This window comes from Nannobrachium achirus, assembly GCF_963921795.1.
Source record: "Nannobrachium achirus genome assembly, chromosome: 17".
Classification (NCBI taxonomy): Eukaryota; Metazoa; Chordata; class Actinopteri; order Myctophiformes; family Myctophidae; genus Nannobrachium; species Nannobrachium achirus.
This window is the reverse complement of record NC_137824.1, coordinates 39,304,280-39,327,085: the sequence shown is the minus strand read 5'-3', so window position 1 is coordinate 39,327,085 and position 22,806 is coordinate 39,304,280. Positions and strand designations below refer to the sequence as shown.

General features: G+C 39.9%; 1 protein-coding gene across 4 annotated transcripts in view; it reads left to right on the top strand.

The window, feature by feature from the left end:
• Positions 1 to 3,096: 3,096 nt before the first annotated feature.
• The window catches only part of csnk1a1 (casein kinase 1, alpha 1), a 37,789-nt gene continuing 18,079 nt past the window's right edge, over positions 3,097 to 22,806 (top strand). For 2 of the 4 annotated variants that reach the window (XM_080746365.1, XM_080746366.1), the window contains exons 1-5: positions 3,097 to 3,895; positions 4,290 to 4,396; positions 11,290 to 11,416; positions 11,866 to 11,964; positions 18,395 to 18,478. In XM_080746365.1, coding sequence (XP_080602491.1) covers positions 3,773 to 3,895; positions 4,290 to 4,396; positions 11,290 to 11,416; positions 11,866 to 11,964; positions 18,395 to 18,478 — 540 coding nt within the window. In that variant the 5' untranslated portion in view covers positions 3,097 to 3,772. The remainder of the gene's footprint in view (positions 3,896 to 4,289; positions 4,397 to 11,289; positions 11,417 to 11,865; positions 11,965 to 18,394; positions 18,479 to 22,806) is intronic. The other 2 variants (XM_080746367.1, XM_080746368.1) reach the window with 2 other exon arrangements.

Here is a 22,806-nt window from a genome sequence, read left to right as displayed (position 1 = left end):
ATAGGTATTTTTGAAGCTCCTACAACTAGCTTTATCTGTTTTGGAGCGGCTGTGGCTCAGGAGGAAGAGCAGGTCGTCCAATGATCCATGGGTCGGTGGTTCGAATCCCGGCTCCTCATGTCCGAAGTGTCCTTGGGCAAGACACTGAACCCCACATTGCCTCCAAGACACTGAACCCGACATTGCCTCCAATGAGTCGGTCGGTGTCAGCTTGCCACCATTGGTGTGTGAATGTGGGAAGTGAGGACGCTGGCATCGACTGTTCGTCGCTTCACCTCCCAATGTATGAATGCACCATTGTAAAGCGCTTTGAGCACTTGGAAAAGCGCTATAAAAATACAATTCGTTATTAATTCATATATTTTGGGCCCTTTTCTGCCTCTGGCTTTGTGTGTAATTGCATCACATGACATCAGGTAGCCTAGCCTACAAAAACAATTCCCTTTTGTGGTTTGTTGTTAATTTTGTTTAAGAGCTAGGGGTAGCCTATCCCAATTTTTACTGAATGTATCAAATGAAGAGTAGGCACCTAGCCTACTCTTGCTTGTGGAGCAAGTTGTGCCATGGCCCATGACACAGAACTTTACTATTTATAGGGGAGGAATTATTTGAATATATAATATTATGATATTTTGTGGAGAGGGCTGTCACCAGTGAGTGCTTTCTGACGTCACGGTCAGGCCTCTAACTGCAGGGAAAACAGAGCGCGTTCCCGTGCTCTGATACCATGCGCGTTCTCGGCGGCTAAGCTAAACCAACATTTAGCTGATCATGTCGGATCATGTCGATGGTGTGTTACACATAATCCAGTGACCTATCGAATTGAGTGACTTCAGAGCACAACGGTGACAGAATAGGCCACCTAATTATTATACGTTTATTGACTATGAAACTATGAAATAACATGTAGAATTGTGTTAACTAACAATAATTACAAGTATACCTAGCTAGAATACTTCAGTGATAATTTTGACAGCAATTCTGATATTCTTATTTTAAGTCTTTTGAATAGCCTAATTAATCTTAAGGGATTTTTGTTTCTCAATAAGGACTGCTCAGCCGGAGGTTATCCCGCTTTATTACACGGCTACACAATACAATTAATAATTTGACTCAAAACTAAAAGTATTTCCTTGTTTTATACAGTAGGCTACTGAAGTGTTGCGCAACACGGTCGCCTTGGAAAACAGGAAGTGTTAGTCAAATAGAATTAATTTTCTGTTACTGCATCGTCTATTTCTTGCTTCAAATATTTTTTTAAACATTCTTGAGAGCAACATTTATTTGTAAATGACACGTGTGATTGTTTACATGGCTCTCATGCTGGATACGGCACACAATTCATGCATTCAACCAAGCCATGTAATAAAGCTTAGTAACTAATAGGCCTACTGCTGTGGTTAAAAGTGGACTCCCAACTCTTCCATTGATTAATTTAGTACAGGACAGTATTGACATCAAAATATACTTACTCAAAATGTGTAAAATGTTCATTTTTATTTTTAAAAGTCAGTCTACAAGCTCCTAACATGTTCCAAATCACAATGCGATGTGTTGTGAGCTTGTAGATCGGCTCCTCCATGCTTCACACTCAGTCACAGGAACCACAAAACACAACAACATGGTGATTGTTACTCAAAATTACAAATTTGACTGATAAGAAGACCAAAGGAGTGGACAGATCTACTGTAGATCTGTCTGATGTCCCTTCCTCATTCTTCTTGGCTCAAGCAGCACTTCTCATTGGTCTCCATGTTTCTTTGCAATCGAACATGAAGGCCTGATTCACACAGTAGATATAGTAGGCTAGATAGCAGTAGAACTAGATTGGCTTATTTCCTTCGAATATCCCCCACAGAATGTGAATGTACAGGTGGTTAATGTAAACAAAAAGAAGTTTCTGTCACACCAACATCTGGCACCCACCCTCCCCCCATAGTAACTCTGAAGACACCCTGTGGGTCCCAACCCCCCTGTTGAAGACCCATGAATTAAGACAATTCTTTTCCAGAAACATCTATTTTTGTTTATTTTTGTTAGATGATCGTGAAAGCCTATATCTAGGGTATATATATATGCTTTTTTCTGCAAGAATACATTGACTATTTAATGTGGTCTATCTATCAGTGTGCTGAGAAGTGTTAGACATGGTTTTCATATTGTTTACCATTAAAAAAAAAAAAAAAAAAAAAAAGGAAAATCCACTCCTGTCACAATCTTCAACACGTCTCACGTCTCACCTCCCACTACCCCCTCCCCCGGCCCACCACCATTGTCTTTCACCTTGACCCATGCTGGGGAATCTTCATAGAGAAGCTGAGGTGTGACTGGGATTGAAGGGGTCTGGAATGATAAAGGGGACCCAAGCTGTCCCGCTGAGTAGGGGGTGTGGTTGAAAATTGCCCTTATTTTATTGACAATGTAACTGTAAATATATTCTGTAGTCTGGGCCGATTATAGCTTAATTAATTATTTTTCACAATCTGATATACACAATCCCGATGTCATGAAGTCAGTTATAATTTATTACCCAAATGTCTTTTGATTGATTGAATCATTTAGGCTAAAAAGGATAGTACATAAAAGTCCAGGTGACTTATTTCCATTTATTTAAATGAAGTGATTGATTGGATACAGTACTTTATTAACTGTTTGCACAAAAAGGGCACAGAAAAGTACAGTTCTATACCAATAAATAAGTAGTTATCAAAAAGTAAAATATGTAGGCTACAGTAAACAGCTTAGGTTTTTCTGTAGCCTGCTTTTACTTCTACTCCACTACATCTCAGAGGCAAATATTGTAGGCCTACATTTACTATCTGAAAACTTTAGTTACTTTTTAGATTTGGAGTAGGCCTATTATTAGCCTACAAAACATACATTGATTAAACACTGATTTTACTTGTATTAAACTGAATATTTCTACATTGTAGTATATATGCTTTTACTTAAAACAAATATGAGTAGCCTACCTTTTCCACCACTGTAAATAAATAAAGAAACGCCCTGGCCCTTCAGTGAGTAGGTGTGTCCAAACTTTTCAGTAGGATTCACATCTGTTGTTAACAGTACACACAGCGTGAGGTGGTAGCAGTGCCCTCTGGAGCACTACAGTTCGACAAGTCACCAACTCCAGTGTAACATCCGAAACCAGAGAGAGAAAAGGCTAGTGGTGAAGAGAAGATGGCGGAGTGAGTGGGTTGCGCCTCGGGAAGAAGGTTGCTCCCCTTGAAATTCGACTAAAAACGCTCGAAATTACGAACTTAGCCCCTGAGTTCTCCAAACAGAAAGAGAACCGCGGTTGCCCCTCGACACAGAGGAGGTCCAGACATTCTTTTCCCGTCGTTATTTCCTTTGGTATCAACGAACGTTGGCTACATTTAGCTAGCGGCTAACTCCGAAGAAGCACTGGATTATTGTCGACTTGGGCCTTCGATTTAAAACAAAAAACAGATTCAGCTGTGTTTTGTGTTTTTCCTGGATTTTTATGGGAATACACGCCAATATAAACGCACGAATACACCCTTTCGGGCACTGGTGACATTTTAAACTTTAGACGTTTTGTACTGGACGGGTCGGAAGGTGGAGGGAGGCTGTTTTTCCTGGTAGCAGCGAGCTGACGATACGATACGATCCAGCAAAGTATCGAATCATCGTCGACCCCCAGAGCCACTCAAGACTCTCATGTTCTTTTTTTGTCTCCTGCCTCCTTTTAAAGTGAATCGAGTGCTACTCGGGTTTTGGTGAATCATCATCATCATTCTATATTATTATGGCGAGTAGCAGCGGCTCCAAGGCCGAGTTCATAGTCGGTGGGAAATACAAGCTGGTCAGAAAAATCGGATCGGGGTCTTTCGGCGACATCTACCTGGCGATCAACATCACAAATGGAGAGGTACACATTTCGTGATCGGGGTCATTTATGACACATTTAGGGTAGCAAAGATGTTAGTGTTGTTGCCACAACTTTGAGATGGCCAAGTCTCGCTAAGCTGGCTCGACATGGCCCACTTGAAGTGGTGGAAAAAGTACTCAAATTCTTTACTCGAGTAAAAGTATCAATACTGCAATGTAGAAATACTGTTACAAGTAGAAGTTCGGAATTCAAAAAGTACTTCACTACAAGTACAAAAGTAGAAACCACTTGCATTATGCAGAATGTCCCATTTCACAAGTTTTCCAAGCAGATCTTGTAGATAGGCTATTTCAAATGTTAATCTACAAAGAATCTAGCAATTTATTAATATCCCTTTATATCGATCACCCTGTGTGTTTTATTTTGTTTTCAGGAGGTAGCAGTCAAACTGGAATCACAGAAAGCCAGACATCCGCAGCTGTTATACGAAAGCAAACTGTACAAAATCCTACAAGGAGGCGTCGGAATACCGCACATAAGGTAACTCAAAACGATAGGAAACACCTTTTTGCGCTGCTCACTTTTGTATCGCAGAGTGCAGACTTCCCCCGAGGGGTGTCACGGCATCTCTGGTGTGCCGTCTTTGTTTGTTTCATGAGTTCCCCGATGGCTTCACCTTGGTTTACGTGTCAACCTGTGGTCTTTGGTGTCGCTCGGGCAACAGATCTGCAAGCTAACAACGCGTCGTGTTGGTAGCTTGTCGGTCGGTTGATTTTTTTCCGGCGAGCGACACCTAACATTAGCTTACGTTAGCTTAATGCTAAATCACTCGGGGCCTGTTCCTCTGCTAAAAACCCTTGGCGTATCCCTTTTCGGTCACCATCGCGACCGCGTCGTGTATTTAAAAGACTATTGTGATTTCTCTTTGGGGGATTGTGATGTGGAAATGCGTTTTGAGGCAGAAGCTATGTGATATTATGGTGGTTTTGGTTGTTGGAAATGGCCGCTCCTCTCTTTTGTTGTGTTTGCGATCCCAACATGTCTTCCTCCTGCTGTTAGAAAATGGCGGCGGGGCGAGAGTAGTGAAAACACAGATGAAGTGCCAGGCTAGGGCCCCTTAATGATGCCTTAGTGCTGTTTCTATTGCTCAAGGTGACTTAGAGCAACGGTGAAAGCTGGAGAGTCAAACTCCGCACGTATTTTCAACCGATGTGGAAATGAATACACACTTCCCTAGTTCCCCTTCCCTAGCAGGAGGCCTCGTAGATACACGTAGAACAGTGCTTCTCACACGTTGTCATTGCCAAGGACCCCCAAATAGACACTTATTAGCCCCCTTTTGAAAAGATATATGCCAGGGATCCCCATATAAGATATTTTTTCCTTCCCTAGCAGTGATTCTCAACCAATTTTATTTCAAGGACCACCAGTTTGATGCATTAGGCTACAGACCCCCATTTAATGGCATTCTATCTCTGAGACCCTCATTTACGGGTCCATTTGATTCCATTTGTACATACATTACCCATAAGGGTCCATTTGGTTTGTGGGGGACCCCCCTGGAACTCCCGTCCCTGGACTCCACTTTGAGAACCATTAACATAAAAGGATTGTGTAAATATCCCAGCATGTGATGTAATGAAAATGTCCCTATATGCATCCAGATGGTCTCCTTTTGCATTCAGCAATCATAGATTTAGCCAGGTATCAGGATGTTTTTGTTTTCAATACATTTCATACTCCCATTGGCGTTTTTGTAAAGTTTTGGTCAGGTTTATGCTTCTTAGTTGTGGCATATCATGGCACACTAGGCAGCCGTTTGAGTGTGGTGATGCAATATGAGTCAACCACATTGTTCCATCTTTGAATTGCCCTTCCTGTCCTTTGTATGTTTGGAATACATTTATTATGGCATCCAAACCAGGAAGTGGCCAAAATTGTGATCACCATGTTGCTTATTTTCACAATATACTAGGCGATATGAAATTATTTCTGTAACGTATTGTAAAACTAATAGTTTGAATGAAACCTGGAAAGTGAAACTTTGACAAAATAACTTTGTCAAACTTAACCAAGTAGGCTGTCATGCTCAGTGTATTTAGCAATGCAATATACTTTTAATTAGTTCAGTATTCAAGGGGTTGACTACCAGCATGTTTTCGACAACAGAATTGCTTATGTGTCTGTTATTACTTGTTTCTTAAATGCAAACCCGTTATTTGATCAGTTTAGTCCTCTGAGGTTCACAATTCAGCATTCGACTATTGCAACCAATATAATTGGACCTGGTTCCTAAACTCAACAATAGAACTAATGTTTTCCAGTGTTGGTTTGTCTAGACTAACAACAACATATCTGTCTTTTCCAAAGTACCTGTTTAAAAATGGCTGATTTCTGTGTTAAGGGAGCAGTTGATATGAGCCTTGTTTGCTCACATGACTTGCATTTCAGTTGAGAATGGCAGAACTATGTGTTTGTCATCCTCCTGTCCCACATGCATGTTTTGACTTGTTTTAATTGAAGAGCTGGCTTTGATATTGAACAAGGTGTGTGGATAATTATCTGTAAGCATTATTATTACGGTTGATCCTGAGCTCTTTCTTTTCCCCAATCACTTAAACCGTATATACTGCATTGACCACTAGTACTAGCCCTGCTACTTTTCCCCCAGACCAAATCTCTTTGCAGAACATGGCTCATCTAGAAGCTCACAATGTGATTAATTGTTTCTGCTCTTTTCTCTGAATGTTTGCCCCAGAATAGGGATAAAGTGGTTTTGAATGCTGCCTCATCTTAAGTGATATTTTCTTATTGTATATGCACAGTCAAAGCTGAGTCTGAAGTCAGACACCATTGACCAATCTTTATTGGACCTGCATGTGGAATTGTACTGACAGACAGGCAGTAGCAATCCAGTTGTACTACGGTCAAATATGGCAATGAAATCTGGTTGATATTGACGAGCACTAAACCAAATGTTCATTCATAATTATCTCAGAAAAGCCATGATGGGAAAATCATGTTTATGGTTATAAGTCTCCTCCTAACCTACGCTTTATTAAGATGGAGAATGCAGGGTGCTTGCAGGTCCCTGGTGATGTACTCTTAACCAGGAATGAAGCCGGGTTGTGTAATCGTGTGTGAGAGTTTTGTAACTTAACCAGTTGATACCAGGTTGATAAGCCAAACCAAGGCATTATGATCCTTATCGGGGCTTAAAATGAAAGCAAGCCAAATGCCGGTCAGGTTTCATTGTGGCTGGTGAATGTGCCCACTGACTACAAAAATGATCCTGTGGGGTAAAATACAGGTCATAGAAGTATATCTGATCAAAATAAAAGTAAAGCTATTTAATCTGCAATGGAAACAAAACTGTCCTTTGAAATACAAATTACGTATAAAGATGTGTCATAGAAAACGTGTTTAATCTATTACAAACTGTTGTAGCAATGCTAACATGGCTAATTGTTGGTGCTCTGAGAGGAAGTGCTGAATGAAACTGAGGTGCAAAACCGCCGTAAAAACATTTGGGGGAAGATAGTTTCTGTTTGCAGCACATGGTGAAATATTGAGGGTTTTGACCATCAGGGGAAACGGTTATACCACCATATTACCAACCAACCCTGGTGATAGCTGATCTACCAACCCATGCGTCGTGTTATGTGATCTTTTGTGAGCTTGTAGATCTGCTATTTTTTTTTACCAAGTTTCACCTATAATGACATGATCAAAGTTTGGACTCCAAGATGAAAGTGGTAAATGATGTGAAACATATAGTGTTGTGAATAACCTCGAGCTATGTAGGAAATCCTATTGGAAAGGATATTTTGAACGATGGCCCGTGGTCATTGTGCCAAACTGGGTGACAAACATAATCTGCTACAGTTAAAATGTAGGCTACTATAACTTGGCTAATGTTAATGTTCCTCACCACTCAAAGCTTAACACACCCTGGAAACTGGCACATGGCTTAGACAATGGTTGTAGAGCTACTAAGGTGTGGTTTCTGGCAAGGTGTGTGCGCGTGCACACCTTAAAAACGAGATCACCAGGTTTGTGTTAAGTAACCTTGTAATGGATATGTGTGTGTGTGTGTGTGGCGCGCGCATGCTTGTTTGTTGCAGTCCATTGCACAATCTTTTGGCTACCTAGGCTATTACATTTTACTTGCAGTGTTTGAAGGACTGAAAGTTTGCCAGTTAACATTTAAAGTTAACAGAAGGAAGACTAGCTTTTTCAGGGATTATTTGTGTTTAGAAGAACTTTTGATGAGGCAATATTTATATTTACAAATTACATTTACATCTGAAAATAAACACCATTTCCTATGTAGGACAAAGATGACAAAGCCTGTGTGTGGTCATTGGTTGTTCTTCCACATTTAGCTACATTATAGCTTAATACGCACCATTTCACTCTATTGTTTACGCTATTATTGAGGAACATAATTATTTGATTTCTGAATCTTCTATTAACCATAGACCCCATGGTTTCAATTAGAAATGACAACACTGTACCTTTTTACTGAATCGAAATGTTTTGAATGTTGTTATATAGCACCAGTGTAGTGTATTTGTGCTGAGCAGTGACTTGTTTGAATGATCGATTGTTGGAGTTCTGTTTACACTGAGGAAGATTTGCAAAGGGTTTCAGTTGAATTGCATTACGGGCAAAGTGTTGTGCTTAGCACGGCTAGCAGGTTTGATGTGGCTGAGAGAGGGCTGCATGAAGCCAGTCAAACCTGCTGATCTGCTGCTGCTGCTCTCTTGTACTTTTGCTCCCATCCCCCACTTTCAGAGCGCCACAGGAACCCAGTGCTTTCCCAATGGGATTTAGAGCAGGAAACCTCTCTGCCTCTCATCCTCTCACCAGCAGTTCATTGTGCTGTTGGGTGAGTGGGGATTTTTATTAGAGCCTGACCAAAGTCCGATCTTTGGTTGTTCTGATGTTAGATGGTCTGGCTCGTATTTGAATCAACATGCTGTTTTAACTTTTTGTAGCCTGTATGCACAATGTTCCTCTGGCAGTTCTGTAAATGGCAGTAGCAAACACAGGCATATTACTATATACTGTACTGTACTCTATGATATACTGTAATCTATGATTTTGACAGTGTCAATAGAAACTGTTGGCAGGGGGACTTCTCTCACACGAAAGTCAATTTCCTAAAATAAGCATTTACTGACACAGTTCTTATTGCCATCATTGGTGGAGGTGTAAATCACAAGCTTCGGGTAATGATTTGATATTTGCAGGTATCACACATTTTGCTAGGTGGAGTATTACTTTGAATTATTGAAATTGAGGGAGAAACTATTGATCAGAAGGTTTTTAAACCATTTACTCCAGTAGCGAACATAGTTAACCTTAAACTGAAATGTTAGCAGCATTGTAAACTTCAGATCAAAGGTCACTTGCCTGACCTGACATGCTTCTGCAAAGGATACAATATTATGCCTAATGCATAGTTGCATACCATGTCGTACAACTGTGGCACAACTTGGAACGCGTCACAGGTTTGTTGATAAGCTATTGTTGTACATTGTAGAAGAAATCCGGCTTAAGTCAGATATGACTGGATTTGAAATAATTATTATTGTTAAATGGGTTACAGCAAGGGAAAACGGTGGGGAAATAGTTAAACATGTGGCATTAACAGCACTGTTACAGATAACTTAAGAATAAAAAATAACTCTAGTATCAAAATAACTAAAAACCATTAAGGCTGTAGGCCATGTCCCAAAATGTATACTGTATGCCTTAAGTGGGCAACCACTGAACAATCCTATGCAGCAGTAACATTTTCCATGTGGTCCGCACATGTTTTTGCCTGTGGTTCAATTAAATTGTGTCTCACACAAACGGATCCCTGTATCAGAAATGAGGGTAGCAGTGGAGTAGTTAAACGTTGACAGTGTACCTCAGGGCTTTAAACTGCTTCTATATTTTGTGGCATTAAAAATGTTTATTAAAAATCCTTTTTTGAAAGAATGGTTAGTTCACTTGAGTTGTATATAAATAAATTGTATCTTAAATTGGAAGCCCGGAAGATTATGTACAAGAATGCGCCTGCCTGCAGTGTTGCTATATTATGTGTGTTGTAAACCATATATAGTAATAGTTTTAAGGTTTTTTAACATGACCGCTTCCTTGTCTGACATTGTTAACATTTACTTTTGTCATATTCCTGACATTTGAGTACATCAGTGCAGTCTCTAGTGTTTACATCATATTATTTAACACCCCCACCCCCCAAGCAAAGGTTTGTGTGGCCCAGACAGCCAGGGAAACTGGTAGCTCAAGTGTCTTTCTTGAAGCTCTGGGTCATCCTTGTAGAGTTGGGTTACAAGCAACCATTACAAAAGCCAGGTTATGTGTTGGATCCAGAAAACACACTTTGGAGATGGGGGGTGGGGGGTGACGATATTAAATCGTTAACAAGTAATATGTCTCCATGATCTGCCTTTACAGAGAGAGTGCCACTGTGTTGCTTGCAATATAGAGCATATCTACAAGCCTACCGTATTATTTGCATACGTTTCCCCTCCTTTTTATGGTGTGGCTCTTCCAGACTAAAGTTTATTTGGCAACGTAGTAGCAATGGGTGTCTTTGATAAGACGGACGAGTTGGTCCATAAAAAAATTGTTTCAATTTTCTAGTTTGGATTTTTCCAAAATAGTTGTACTTCATACAGCAGTGCTGCACTCTGAAAATGGTGCCTATTTTATGCATGCGTTGTCAACGTTAGATCAAATGATGTGTTATTTGCAAAGTTAAGGTTTGCATGGATGGCAAGTTGGCTAAACAACAGATCATTTAAACATCCTCCAAAAGAAAAAGCCCAGTCAGACAGTGAGTGAGGGATTTCCAGTGAGTGAATCAGCTGCAACCAGCAGCCAGCCTCTACACAACCAAAACAAACTACTGAACATTATTAGATCAATAATTCTCAACCCTTTTAATTTCAAGGACCCTCAGTTTAATAGGTCACACAATCCCATTTGATACAATGTATTTTAAATCTGTAGTTACTAACACATTTTTCAATGGCACCTCTTGAACGTTATGTTCGTGGTAGTCCATTGAAGAAAAACTATGAATCCAGCTAGTAAAACAATGACACACTGTCTTTCACCACCAGAGTGAATCTGCTTCTGTTCTTCCATCACAGTATGTACAAAAAGTGCTTTATATGAACCTTTTTGTTGTAAATCAATTTCACATTCGACATCTGTCTTCTGATGACGGCTTCACTAAAACAAACCATGGGCACCACATGCTACAAACTATCTATACATATTTAAAAATGCGTAACAAAGACAAGCTCATTGCATTTACAATTTTTTTTTTTTTTTTTTTTTTACAATTGTGCAAACTTATCTTTATACTAGGTATACATATTTATAGTGTACTTTCCTACTTGTCTGTTTAGGTGGTATGGCCAGGAGAAGGACTACAATGTCCTAGTCATGGACCTACTGGGGCCCAGTCTGGAGGACCTGTTCAACTTCTGCTCGCGCCGATTCACCATGAAGACTGTCCTCATGCTGGCAGACCAGGTAACATAATGTAGAGCCAGGCTACAATCACATGAAATCCTTCAGAAACCCACAAGCCGTTATGCTAAATGTATCCATTTGCAGGGCTGCGACTATTTGATTATTTTCTTGGCGGTTTATCCGTATTATGTTTTTCTTTTTGATTACTTGTTTGAGATGAATGTTATGTGGAATATATATTTTTGTATTTTTATATATATGAACAAATCTGTGTGAAATCAGATACCTTTTGTGTACAACATTGTCAGGGGGGTAAAAAAAAGACCTACAAGCTGACAATATATTTCATCACGATGCGTTTGGGGCATATAGATGGCCTATTTTTTTACACATATTGAAAAGAATATATTAAAATATTGTTTAAATCGATTAGTTTGACTGTTGCACTCCTACACAAAATCCTTTAGAAACCTACGAGTTGCTAAATATATCATTTGTATTCTCTCTAGATGATCAGTAGAATCGAGTATGTGCACACAAAGAACTTCATCCACAGAGACATAAAGCCAGATAACTTCCTCATGGGCATCGGACGCCACTGTAACAAGGTAAGGTCCATCCAGATGATTTCAAATCTCAGAGTTTCAGAGTTATCCATAGACGGTATGTTGTTTTCAGCTGCAGCAATGTCAACTCCAGTCTATGGTTGTTGCTGGTCTTTAAGGATATTGGCCTTTTGACCGTTGTGACATAGTCATGAATATAACAGGCTTACTGTGGAGCCCTTTTCAATATTTGTATTTTAGTTGTAAGACAGCATACAGTTGCTTCAAAAATTTGAGTAATTTGAAATAATCCATAAATTCCATAGGACCAATTTCCTGATTACAACCAACTAAATCAGTGAATTAAGCCATTATTGAAATCCTTTTGGAGCATTTCAAATGGCTGATCAGCAACTGTTTAACTATGAGAGCATCATGCATCATCTGTGACTTTGCATAGTTAAAAGGATGTTGCCTTTAGGTGAAAGTCTTCATTTCCACTGCACTAGAATGCCAGGTCCTCCACCTGTCTCTCTCTGTCTCCTGCCCTTACTGATATAGCTGTCCTCTTACTCTGTGCAAGAAGGTCCATGGTGTATGACCTAATTGCTTGTCTACAACTACAAACAAAAGGCTGTCCTTCTAAATTAATGTGTGTTTCAAGTCCAGAGACCCTGTTCTGCAAAACAATAGCAGAAGCAGCGTGGCAGTGAAGTGTTTAGGTCTTTTGAAAACATCAAAAGGTAACAAGTTTGCAGGTCTGTTTCTTTCCACACACTTTAACAGACTAAATGTACACATTCAATACACAGACTATCGGCAAACCTACTGACTACACAGTAAGTAAACACTGTTGAACTGGACTGGGTACTTAATTATTTTGTTCCCTATCAGTTGCACTGATAAAGAACCATTATGTGCTGTTGAGTGTCTTCCGACGGAATGGGCATTTTAAGCACAGCAGCAGAAGTAATTCTGGTCCATTTGGTGTTGATTCCCTTAAAGTAAAGCTAAACATTTCTATCCAGGAATAGAAACTAATTTGTTTGCCGATGATTGTATTAATGGATCTGAAAAACCGTTGTGAGGAAATAGCCCACCAAAGATTACATTTGGATAAGAAACTGTGCCCCCTCAACCGGCCGGATTTGAAATGGGATTGTATGAGATGGTTTAAGTGTTGCTTAACATCACAACCTAATTATTGAGCCATCAGTTTTTGTATTGGTAAACACTGCCAATAGAATATATATCACTATGCATTTAAATGGTTCTTTGTCTTGGGTGAAAATCTTGGCCAGTATTGATGGATTTGCTTCAATTACTTTTATCTGTAATTTAGATAAATCATGGTTACGCAAATGGGGCTTTGATTTAAACACTTGTATGGGACAAGTGAAACACTTTGGGGTCATGGCGCTTTCACACCAAAGGCACAAATGTACATACGTGCAAACTACAGCACATTATTTGTTTATTTGTACCGGTTTTGTTTGTACAAGTATTAGTTGGAACTATGTATTAATCACGTGTAAGGAACTGAATTGAGTTGAAATTTGTGCATTGAACCTTGCAGAATTTCAAGGGTTGCACAGCTCTAGGAGAGTCCAGCTATTTCAGTGAAAATGACGATCTTGAGCTGTGCAATGTACATTGGCACTTCTGGTGTGAAAGCTCCATCTCGCTGATGTGCCCTTCAAAGTTACATATGGCGGTTGAGACATTGATACACACAATGACTAAGAACCGTTAGTTACAAATGTAGATGAATCAACATGAATCAATCAACACATTTGTTCAGCATTCTTCAGAATAATATGTGAGCCACTAGCATCAACAGGTACAAAGTAAGAGAAAGGCCATCCATCAGCTATTTGTTCCATGGAGTTATTGAAATTGTGATTTAGACACTTCAACCCCATTGTCGTCTTTGACCGGAGTCCCCTGGGGTCTAGACTAGGCCCTCTCCTTTTTTCCCTCTACACCAAATATCTTAACAGAAAATGGCTGACCTACACGCTGACAATGTGTCACAATGTGTTGTGAGCTTGTGAGCTATAATATGTGATTCTAAGCCAGTCCTGCCCAGTTTGTAGTACCTTGGCTCTCTTAAAAGGCTTCTCTGTCTGCATGATGTGTACAGTAATCACATTTCTATACCCACAGAACAACAAAGCAATCTTTCAATATGTTTTGTTGTTTCCTAGTGATTGCCTTTTGTTGTCCTATTTGAACAGAGTTGTATATGGTCAAGTTGCCTGTAAACACTCTTGATATTCTGTATTTATTCCGAGCCCTTGCAGACAGGCAACATTTGGCTAAGTTAAAGCTAAAGATGCATGCGTCAACCGCAACCACTGCAATATCAGACGGACCTGGTCTCTATACTGCACAAGTGTCGAGGCTAAATCAAACCACAGCTGAAGAGAAGCCAAAATCCTTGTCCTTTGGGGTTAGCCAGTTATTGAAAAGTATTGGAGTGGGCAGCTGTGCCAAAGCCTGTATTTCATTTTTGGCATTGCCGTCTGGGCTCGGTGTATCTGTATCATTGTGCGTCTTGTGTGAGTGCCAGCTTTACGTTTTTTATTTATTTGTAATATTGAACTGTGACAGACTGATGGGTGGTATCCAGTGCACATTAGATTGACACACTTAACTGCATTCTGCATCATCATTGCTCTGTAATGCACATGTCTACTAAGCTGTCAGCCAGTCAGGCAAATGTAGTCAACCAACCAGGAATTCTCACAGAGTGGGTCGGTCAACCAACAGCGGACTGGGTCAACTGGTCACTCGGCTTTACATCCAGGCTGTATATTGGATAGTTAAGAAACCAGATAGAATAACCAGGTAGCCAACTCGCTGTCTTAACCACTTAAACCCTCTATACTTGGTAAACTTGACCTGAGCTGGCTCTGTACTGGGTCTGCTCTTTCTTTCCCTTCCACACAATCTCTTAGCCAAAACTAGCCTATATACAAGCTCAGAATGCATTGCGATGTGTTGCGAGCTTGTAGATCTGCCAGTTTCCCTTCATAATGGGGATCCTAGGGTGCGAGTGGTTAAGGACATCGGTTTGCTAATAAGGAATTGGGATTCACTACCTGTGCTGATCTGTGCTTTCACTTCATGCTTCAATAGAGCTTCCTTTTATGTTGTGATGCTTAAACGTAGCAAAAGGTAAGCGTTTTAAATATACTGTTTTGATGTAGCCCTAGTGTCTGCATCAGAAATGAACCCTTAGATTATGTTTGGTTGGTTGGTGCCTTGTATCGCCTGTTCAGTGTTGAAACCACTTGACTTTTAATCACACGGATGACATTTGATCAACTGTCAAAGTAATATGGAAGTTTGTTTTTTATGGCAAATATACATTTTTCTTTTAAGCAGAATCAGTTGGTACTGATCTACATCGTAATCTGCTTTGGAATTCATTTGTTGAGGAATCTGTGAAATTGAAAAGGGAGGGCACAAGGCAACAGATGAAATCTGCCAGCATGTGATTTAGATGATTTCCATTCTTATATTATTATTTGTATCTGTGATATTTGAAGGAATTCTAATCTATATAAAGAGCATAGTGTAGAAAAATACCTTTTATGTAAATTCTTTGATGGTCAGTCTTTGCTCCTAATTGGACCTTTTGATGTGTGGACAGTGTAGTAGTAATAGTGAAGTTATAGTTTGGCTCTAAATGCCACTATGGAGACCAGAACATAATTGTGTAGTTTTATTAAACTACATGCATTGATGATATTAATTATATACAATTTATATAATTAATAATCATCTCTGTGTTGCCTTGAAGATCATCTAATTATCAGGAATTATTGTTCTGTACCTTTAGTTTCCCATTATTGCACAGAGAATAGCAAAGGGGTTATTTGGTAACTTAGAGTCATTTTTTTTTCCCTCAGTGGGGATATAGGAGCCATCATCACAGACTAACACCTTTGTCTTGTTGCTTTTGCTAGAGGAATGGTTTTGTACTGGGAGGGACACATTTTGCATTGACCCAGAGTGCAAATAACACCATATCCCAATGTAAAAGTTACTTCCTTTATACACTGTCTAGTGTTGTGTCCCAACCCTGTTTTTTAGAAACACTGTAACTCAAGTGCCTCTCTTAGCTGATGCCATTTCATTGAAGCTGCACTGCACATGCAATAGCCAGGCAATGCCTAAACTCCCAACTACTGCTTCAAGTAATGGATTATACTCCCAAAACACTGCTCTCCATGCTCCTACTCTCTGCTTTCGAGTAATCTGCCATGACCACATAAGGCGTTGCCAAAGGGTGCTACTAGCCTCAAGGTTAGCTTCATAACATAGTTAATTAACATACATTGACATCATTCCAGCTTTAACTACTTAAGCTTTATTTTGTACTTTTTCATATGGCTGTGTTGCACAGCAAAAATAGAAGATCTACAAGCTCACAACATAGCGTGACACGTGAGCTTGTACATTGGCTATTTTCACTTAAAGTAGACATGGCTAGTTTTTTCAGCTGTTGAAGAAGCACACACCTCTGCAGTGCCATCACTGTAAGCTGTATTTTGCAACAAAACACCACCACTTCAAAGTCAAAAATTGCAAAACAGGCTCTGAAGGAAATCTCTGTTTTAACCACTCAGACAGACAGCATTTTTGATTAAGCTATTAAACCTCACCCAGTAGCTCTGTATGTTCTAGCCTCAGTGACTGTATGTCAGAATCGAGGCCTTGCTCACTGCAATTATGTACCGCAGCTACCTCCCATCCCCCACAGCTTGGGCCCAGCCCCTAGTCACAATTCTGTAGTCTCCTGGCCCTGGCTTGCTATCAACCATCTGTTCACACCAGTTAAAAATGTCACTCTCAAACCTGCTTAAGAAGACAACTATTCAAAGCCACATTTGTTTTTGCAGATCTAGCAAGCAGAAACTGGTGTTGAATCTAGCTTCATATGGTGTACTCTGAAGTAAGGTTCTGGCTGTCCACAATGCAAGATCGAACTCCATTGTTAGGAAGCGGATTTGAAAAGCCTCTTGTGTTTGACTAGTGTAAATAGAGCACATATGCCAAGTCTGAAGGAGGTCCCTGTCTCTATTCTGCTAGTGGTAGAACAAGGATTAAAATGCTGTCAGCTCTTTCTGCTCTTCCACTCCCAACCCCTCGCTCTTGTCTTTTCCTGAGCCATGGTGTTGCCTGTCTGCGCCGGCATTTGTTTAGGCTGTCTGTCTGTGTGCCTCAAGAGATAACAGGAATTAGAACTAGTATGAGTTGAACTTGCACTCTCTTCAGGACCTTTGTGGATATTACGAACCTGAGTCTGTGAACATACATATTTTTATATTATTGGCACAGATTTGATACTGGAAAATCCCCTGTGTTGCAGTTGCCCCATGGCCCGTTTTTCACCTGGCATTAACATCCGTCCTGGCTGGTAGGATTGGACATTGAAAGTCCAAGCACTGAAGCAACCTTCAATAGTGAAAAGGTTTTATTCAGCCACATTAACCACTTAAACCATATACTTAGTTTACCGGATTCCCAAGGCCTCTATTCTAGCCCCCCTCCTTTTTTACTCCTACTCCTACATAAATATTGTCAACAAAATAGCCAATCTACACGCTCAACAAATTGCGTTGAGCTTGGAGATCAGCTATTTTGTGTTGGAGCAGCGCAGTACAACGTAAACAAATTACGCATTTTATAGTTTTCGGCTACTTTGGAGAATATTCGCATGGAATGACATGCAGAAAATTAAGACACCAGAGTTAATAACACAATGCAAATTTTACACGGCTCCAATCCATATAAGGTTTTCAATGGAGGTTAAGATCACTATGCAAGGTACCGCTCACAAAGTAAGTTGATGGGCAGCTCAGAGCATAACGCTGACATTTGAGTAATATTATGGAGCGCAATTTTCCTGAAGCTGGGCATCTCTAAAAGTCTAAAGATGATATTTTGAGGTGCTGTGAAGTGCACATCAGTCTGTTCCTAGCATTTGAGGTGTGGTTTCAGTCAGAAGTATGTTAAAGCCAGGTGTAAAGTCAGCTCTACATTTGAGGGCGAGGTCAAGCAGTTTAAAATTCACACTACTTAAACCCTATATACTTAGTTGACCGGAGTCCCCCAGGGCTCTATCCTAGGCCTCCCCCTGTTTTTACACTAAATATCCTGCCCAAAATTGCAGATCTACAATCTCACAATGAGTATCAATGCCTTGTGAGCTTTTAGATCTATAGGAAGACCAGGGTTCATGTGGTTAAAAATAAAGAAATGGTTTAAAATTCCCATCTGTGTAAATCCAGCCTTGGGAGTTACTTAAAACGTGGCTCTATCACAGATGCCAAGGGGCAAAATTCCACTCTTGCGTGTACCAACCAGTGTTAACACCAAGGGTACACCTGAAAGTGTTAGTTCTACTCATGCTAACTGTTTGAAAAGGTGGTCAGAGCCTGTTGTGTTATTTGACTCCCTGCCCCTCTACTGTCTGCCCCAGTGTTTAGACTCGACAGTGGGGAAGAGGAAAAGAAGCATGGCTGTTAGCTCTGCTCAGGACCCATCTTTCTCAGGATTAAACCAGGTGTGACCTTTTTACCCACAACACTCATGCAAAGAAAAAAATAAAAGAATCTACAGTATATATGCCACAGCAACTTCTGCTTTGCTACTGTATCTAAATCTACCTACAGCCATAGATAGGGAGGTTATCCACGCCGGTAGCGGCAATCCAGTCTGAAGTTTATGTCAAATAAAATCTATTGTTGTGACTTAAATGACTTGGCTGGGAGTGGTTGTCCCCTGCAATCATTCCTGTGTTGGCTTCCTGCTTGCGCTGAAACTCTATGCAATATTTGATCAATTGAATAATCAAGAACTTGGATTTTTGTGTGTGGGTTTTTTTAATCATGAATTGACTGCAACATTTTTACTTTATTTTGTATTTTTTAATTAAATGCAATTGTGAACGAGTGTGCCAAGTACGATAATGTAATCGCATTCCATTGGCCTATACGGTTCACTGCAGCTCCTCAACAGTCGTGTGAGGGGTGGTCAGGAGATGTCTATGAACTCTGCGTTTGTACCCATTTAGAACGGGTACACATTATTTTGTATCATTATTTTATGCTTTAACTATTGAAAAATAGCAGATGTACAAGCTCACAGCGCCATACTGCGAGCTTGTAGATCTGCTATTTTAGAAAAATCGTGAAAATTAGAAGTGTCTTTTGAATCCTAAGATTTTTTGAAAAACCTATGTTTCTATGTCAGCAATCTGGCTAGCCATCGTCAAAGAAATGGTCCCTTTCACTTAAATGTAGCTCAGTTAGTCTGTTCTTGAGAGACCACTAGACTATGTCAGTGGTGCTCAAACCTTTTCATGTGAAGGACCCCCAAAATTATATGTATTTCGCCACGGACCCCCATCTCAAAATATCTAATTCCTTGAGTTATTTTTGTAATCATACACAATTGTATTGGTTTTACAAAAGCCTTTTTAGTCTTATTTGGTTGACTGATGTCTGCCGTGTAAATGGTTTAGCCACCATAGAAGGTTGTAAGGTAGCCAGTAGTTAAAAAGGGTGAGTTAAGTGCTTCCAACTGGACGGTGGACATAAGAACACACATAATCATAAATGGGTATTATTGTAACTTTCAATTCACGTAACTCCCTGAAACTTGATGTGCTTCTCATCAACAGATGGCAAACCCTTGCTTTTGATTGTTTCCAGAAATAATTAGTGTCAATACTGTATCAGGCTTGTACATTGGCATGCCCTTGGCTATGGACACCTTTGAAAATGTTACGCTCATTAAATTGTTTGGTGCAACAATGTTGCTTACTAGTCTGCTGTAGTTTTTAGCCGGAACTGGATAACAAACTACAAAATCAACATGGGGTTTCATGCCAGTCTTTATTCCTTTCAAAAAATGCAGGCTTTATGCAGTAACACATTGTCTGTAGCTTACTACTACATCATGCCCTTGTTCAATGGTACCCTCATTGACAGGCCTGACATTTTCCTAAAAAGTATTGATTTCATGAAAGGGAACATTGGAAGCTTGAACTTGTATGAACATCAAGGATCTCCATCTACATATAAGGTGGAAAGACAGACAGATCTCCATATATGGGCTCAAAAGGGACACCGGTACACAGTCAGACAGGTACTCTGACAAAGTCCCCGACACCGACTCAGACATATTGGTTGGATCGATGGTGCAACGTAAGTGTGAGAACCGCGGCCTCTAGTATTTTTGAGCGGTGAAGTGAAGCACCACTCACTTAGCACAGGTGCGATTTTTACTAATTGCATAACATTGACGGTGGTATGCATTGAGTGCACAATCTTCCTAGGTAGCTGTTTGGATGGTGTGATGCACATTGCAATGGTGGTGTTTGGCCGATATTGAAGTACATTACACATTTAAAGCATGTGACGTTTTTTAACACATGGGATGCCGAACACGTCTGAACACAGTGTTTCCCCTATTAAGGAGTGGCGGCCTGCCGCCCCTTAAAATCTGACCACCACTCTAAGATTTTTTTTTTTTTTTTTTTTCAGAGGAATTCTTTTCACAACAACGACGTGACTGTTTAGAATACAGTTGTTCTCTCGGTTAGTTACGGTTGGAAGGAGATTATAACACTCGGCTACACTCATTGGATGGAGAAAGTAGTAACGGCTCTCTCAGTCTGCGCACCGACTGATTTGTGTCGCGACGCACAGGCACTGTTGTAGGCTATTATGGAACAGGCACAGGAGAAGATAGCTTACTTGTTGTCCCACACATCATTACAGCTTAGCTCTACATTTCTCAAGATTAATTTAAAAACGTATTTATTTTAGAGTGGTGTAGTTTGTGGTTGTCAGTGGCTACATGTGCAGTTTGTGGGCTGATTTCTCCCTCCTGCTACATAACAACATGCAGTTGCCGGGTCTGATAATGTAAGCCATGTTGTGCTAGGTTCGAGGAAATAACATGTAGTGTTGCCAGGTCTGACTATTATAAGCCATGTTGGGCTTTTATTTCTGTAAAGTTGCTTGTAAATAATTAGGTTATTTACCTAAGCTTGAAAAGCCAAATAGTATATCTTTTTGTGTGTAAGTAAATAAAGCCCTTTGAAACTGAATATGATGGCAAATGTTGATAATTATAAAATAAAAATCAGAAGATGATGGCCAATGTTGATGATAATTATAAATACAAATCTATATATATTTCTTTTTTTAACTGAGTTAGAATCGCGCAAACACACCCGACCTGACCCGAAAAACCTGTAAAATATTCTGCGTGCGCCACTCCCCACAACTCTTCCCCGAGGGGAAACACTGGAACGTGATAACGATTCCCCCCGTGAAGTGCTGCCGTTATCACGTTCAGGGACATGTTAACTGGTTAGTGGTTACCATGGCAACCAATAGCCCCCCCACTGCAGCGGCCGGGAGTGAGCGAAAAAAAAAAACTGTTTCCCATGACGCCTTGCGGACAACTAGATCCGGCGACTTCCGGCGCCCATTAAATTGTTCTCATCCAGGCAGCAGAAACATGAATATTTCTCCGCTTATTTTCCCATATCACACGTTTGGTCAAAACTGCCTGTTTTCTATTGACCATAGCTTACACACGGATCATCACGGTTGTATTCTTTCTTCTTCGTGTGAAAGAAAAGACTTGCCGTGAACAGGAGCCGCCGTGCACACAATGTGGAGCCATCAAAAATCTGGTAAATGATGGGGGAAAAAGCCATGGCAGATAATCTACATTAGTTATGGCAAAACTATGGCAGTAGAAGTGTTAAACTAATGTAAATTACTTATAAGTAGCCTAATTTAAATGTTTTGAATTTGGTAAACATTTTTAGTGCACACACACATGGCTGATACATACACATGAACACAGTCTTGTAAAGTAATCTGTAGGAGAGTGTTATGGTAAATTTGCAGATATGGCAGTTTCTGTTCCAATAGACCACTTGAGTGTTATTTCAGAGCTTTTGGATCACTTCTGCTGCCTTTTGTATAAACATATTTCAAACCTGTCATTGCAGACAGTGAATTACCCCGAATTAGTCCGGATGTTTGTCACGTACGTGTATATCGAGTGTGGGGTTTTGTCTGGTGAAACGGTAGTCTCAGTAGGTACTGAGGGATTTCCCAGACTCCCCCAAAAATACTGTTAACTGTTTTTCTGCTGTAAGGTGCAGAGCAGGTGACCTCATGACAAATGTTGAAAAGCTAAGCTAGGTAATTCGAGTCGTTTTTTCTTGCTTCAAAACTGTTCCATAATATAAGCAAATACAATAAAATCATTTTGAAGTTTAATTAGAGGGAACGAGATCACATCATAGCTACATTTTAGACACACATTAAAACCAACCTGCGTGTAAAGGCTTTGATTATAAAACAAAGAAAAACAAAAATAATAGTCAATTATTATATTTCTTAGTAAATTTTAAATATTTTCAATCCAACGGCCATTTCAGTACAGAAACTGAACATGTTTTGCTAGCGCACATTTGGCTAAAGTGCTATTGGACACTTGAGTCCACTTAGCACACAAAAAAATATTTATATACTGTATATTTTGTCTATTATGGCTTCTGGACATTTTCTTTATAATTATGACAAATTATCAAGGAAATTAGAAATGGTTACAAAACATTCATCAGTGATGTTTGAAAAACGGCAAGACATTTTTAAATGGTAAATCAAATTCCATATGACTATGCCCTGAATTCCTCTTCTAGCCCGTAGCGTGGCGTTGTGAAAAGCCTTTAGCACAGACTATTAAAAACAAATATAGACAAAGGGATTGGTTTCTCAGATCGTTTTCAAGACACTTTTTTCCACATCTTTGAACATCCGAAAAGAAACCGGAAAGTCTTCTATTGGGTTTTAACTCGGC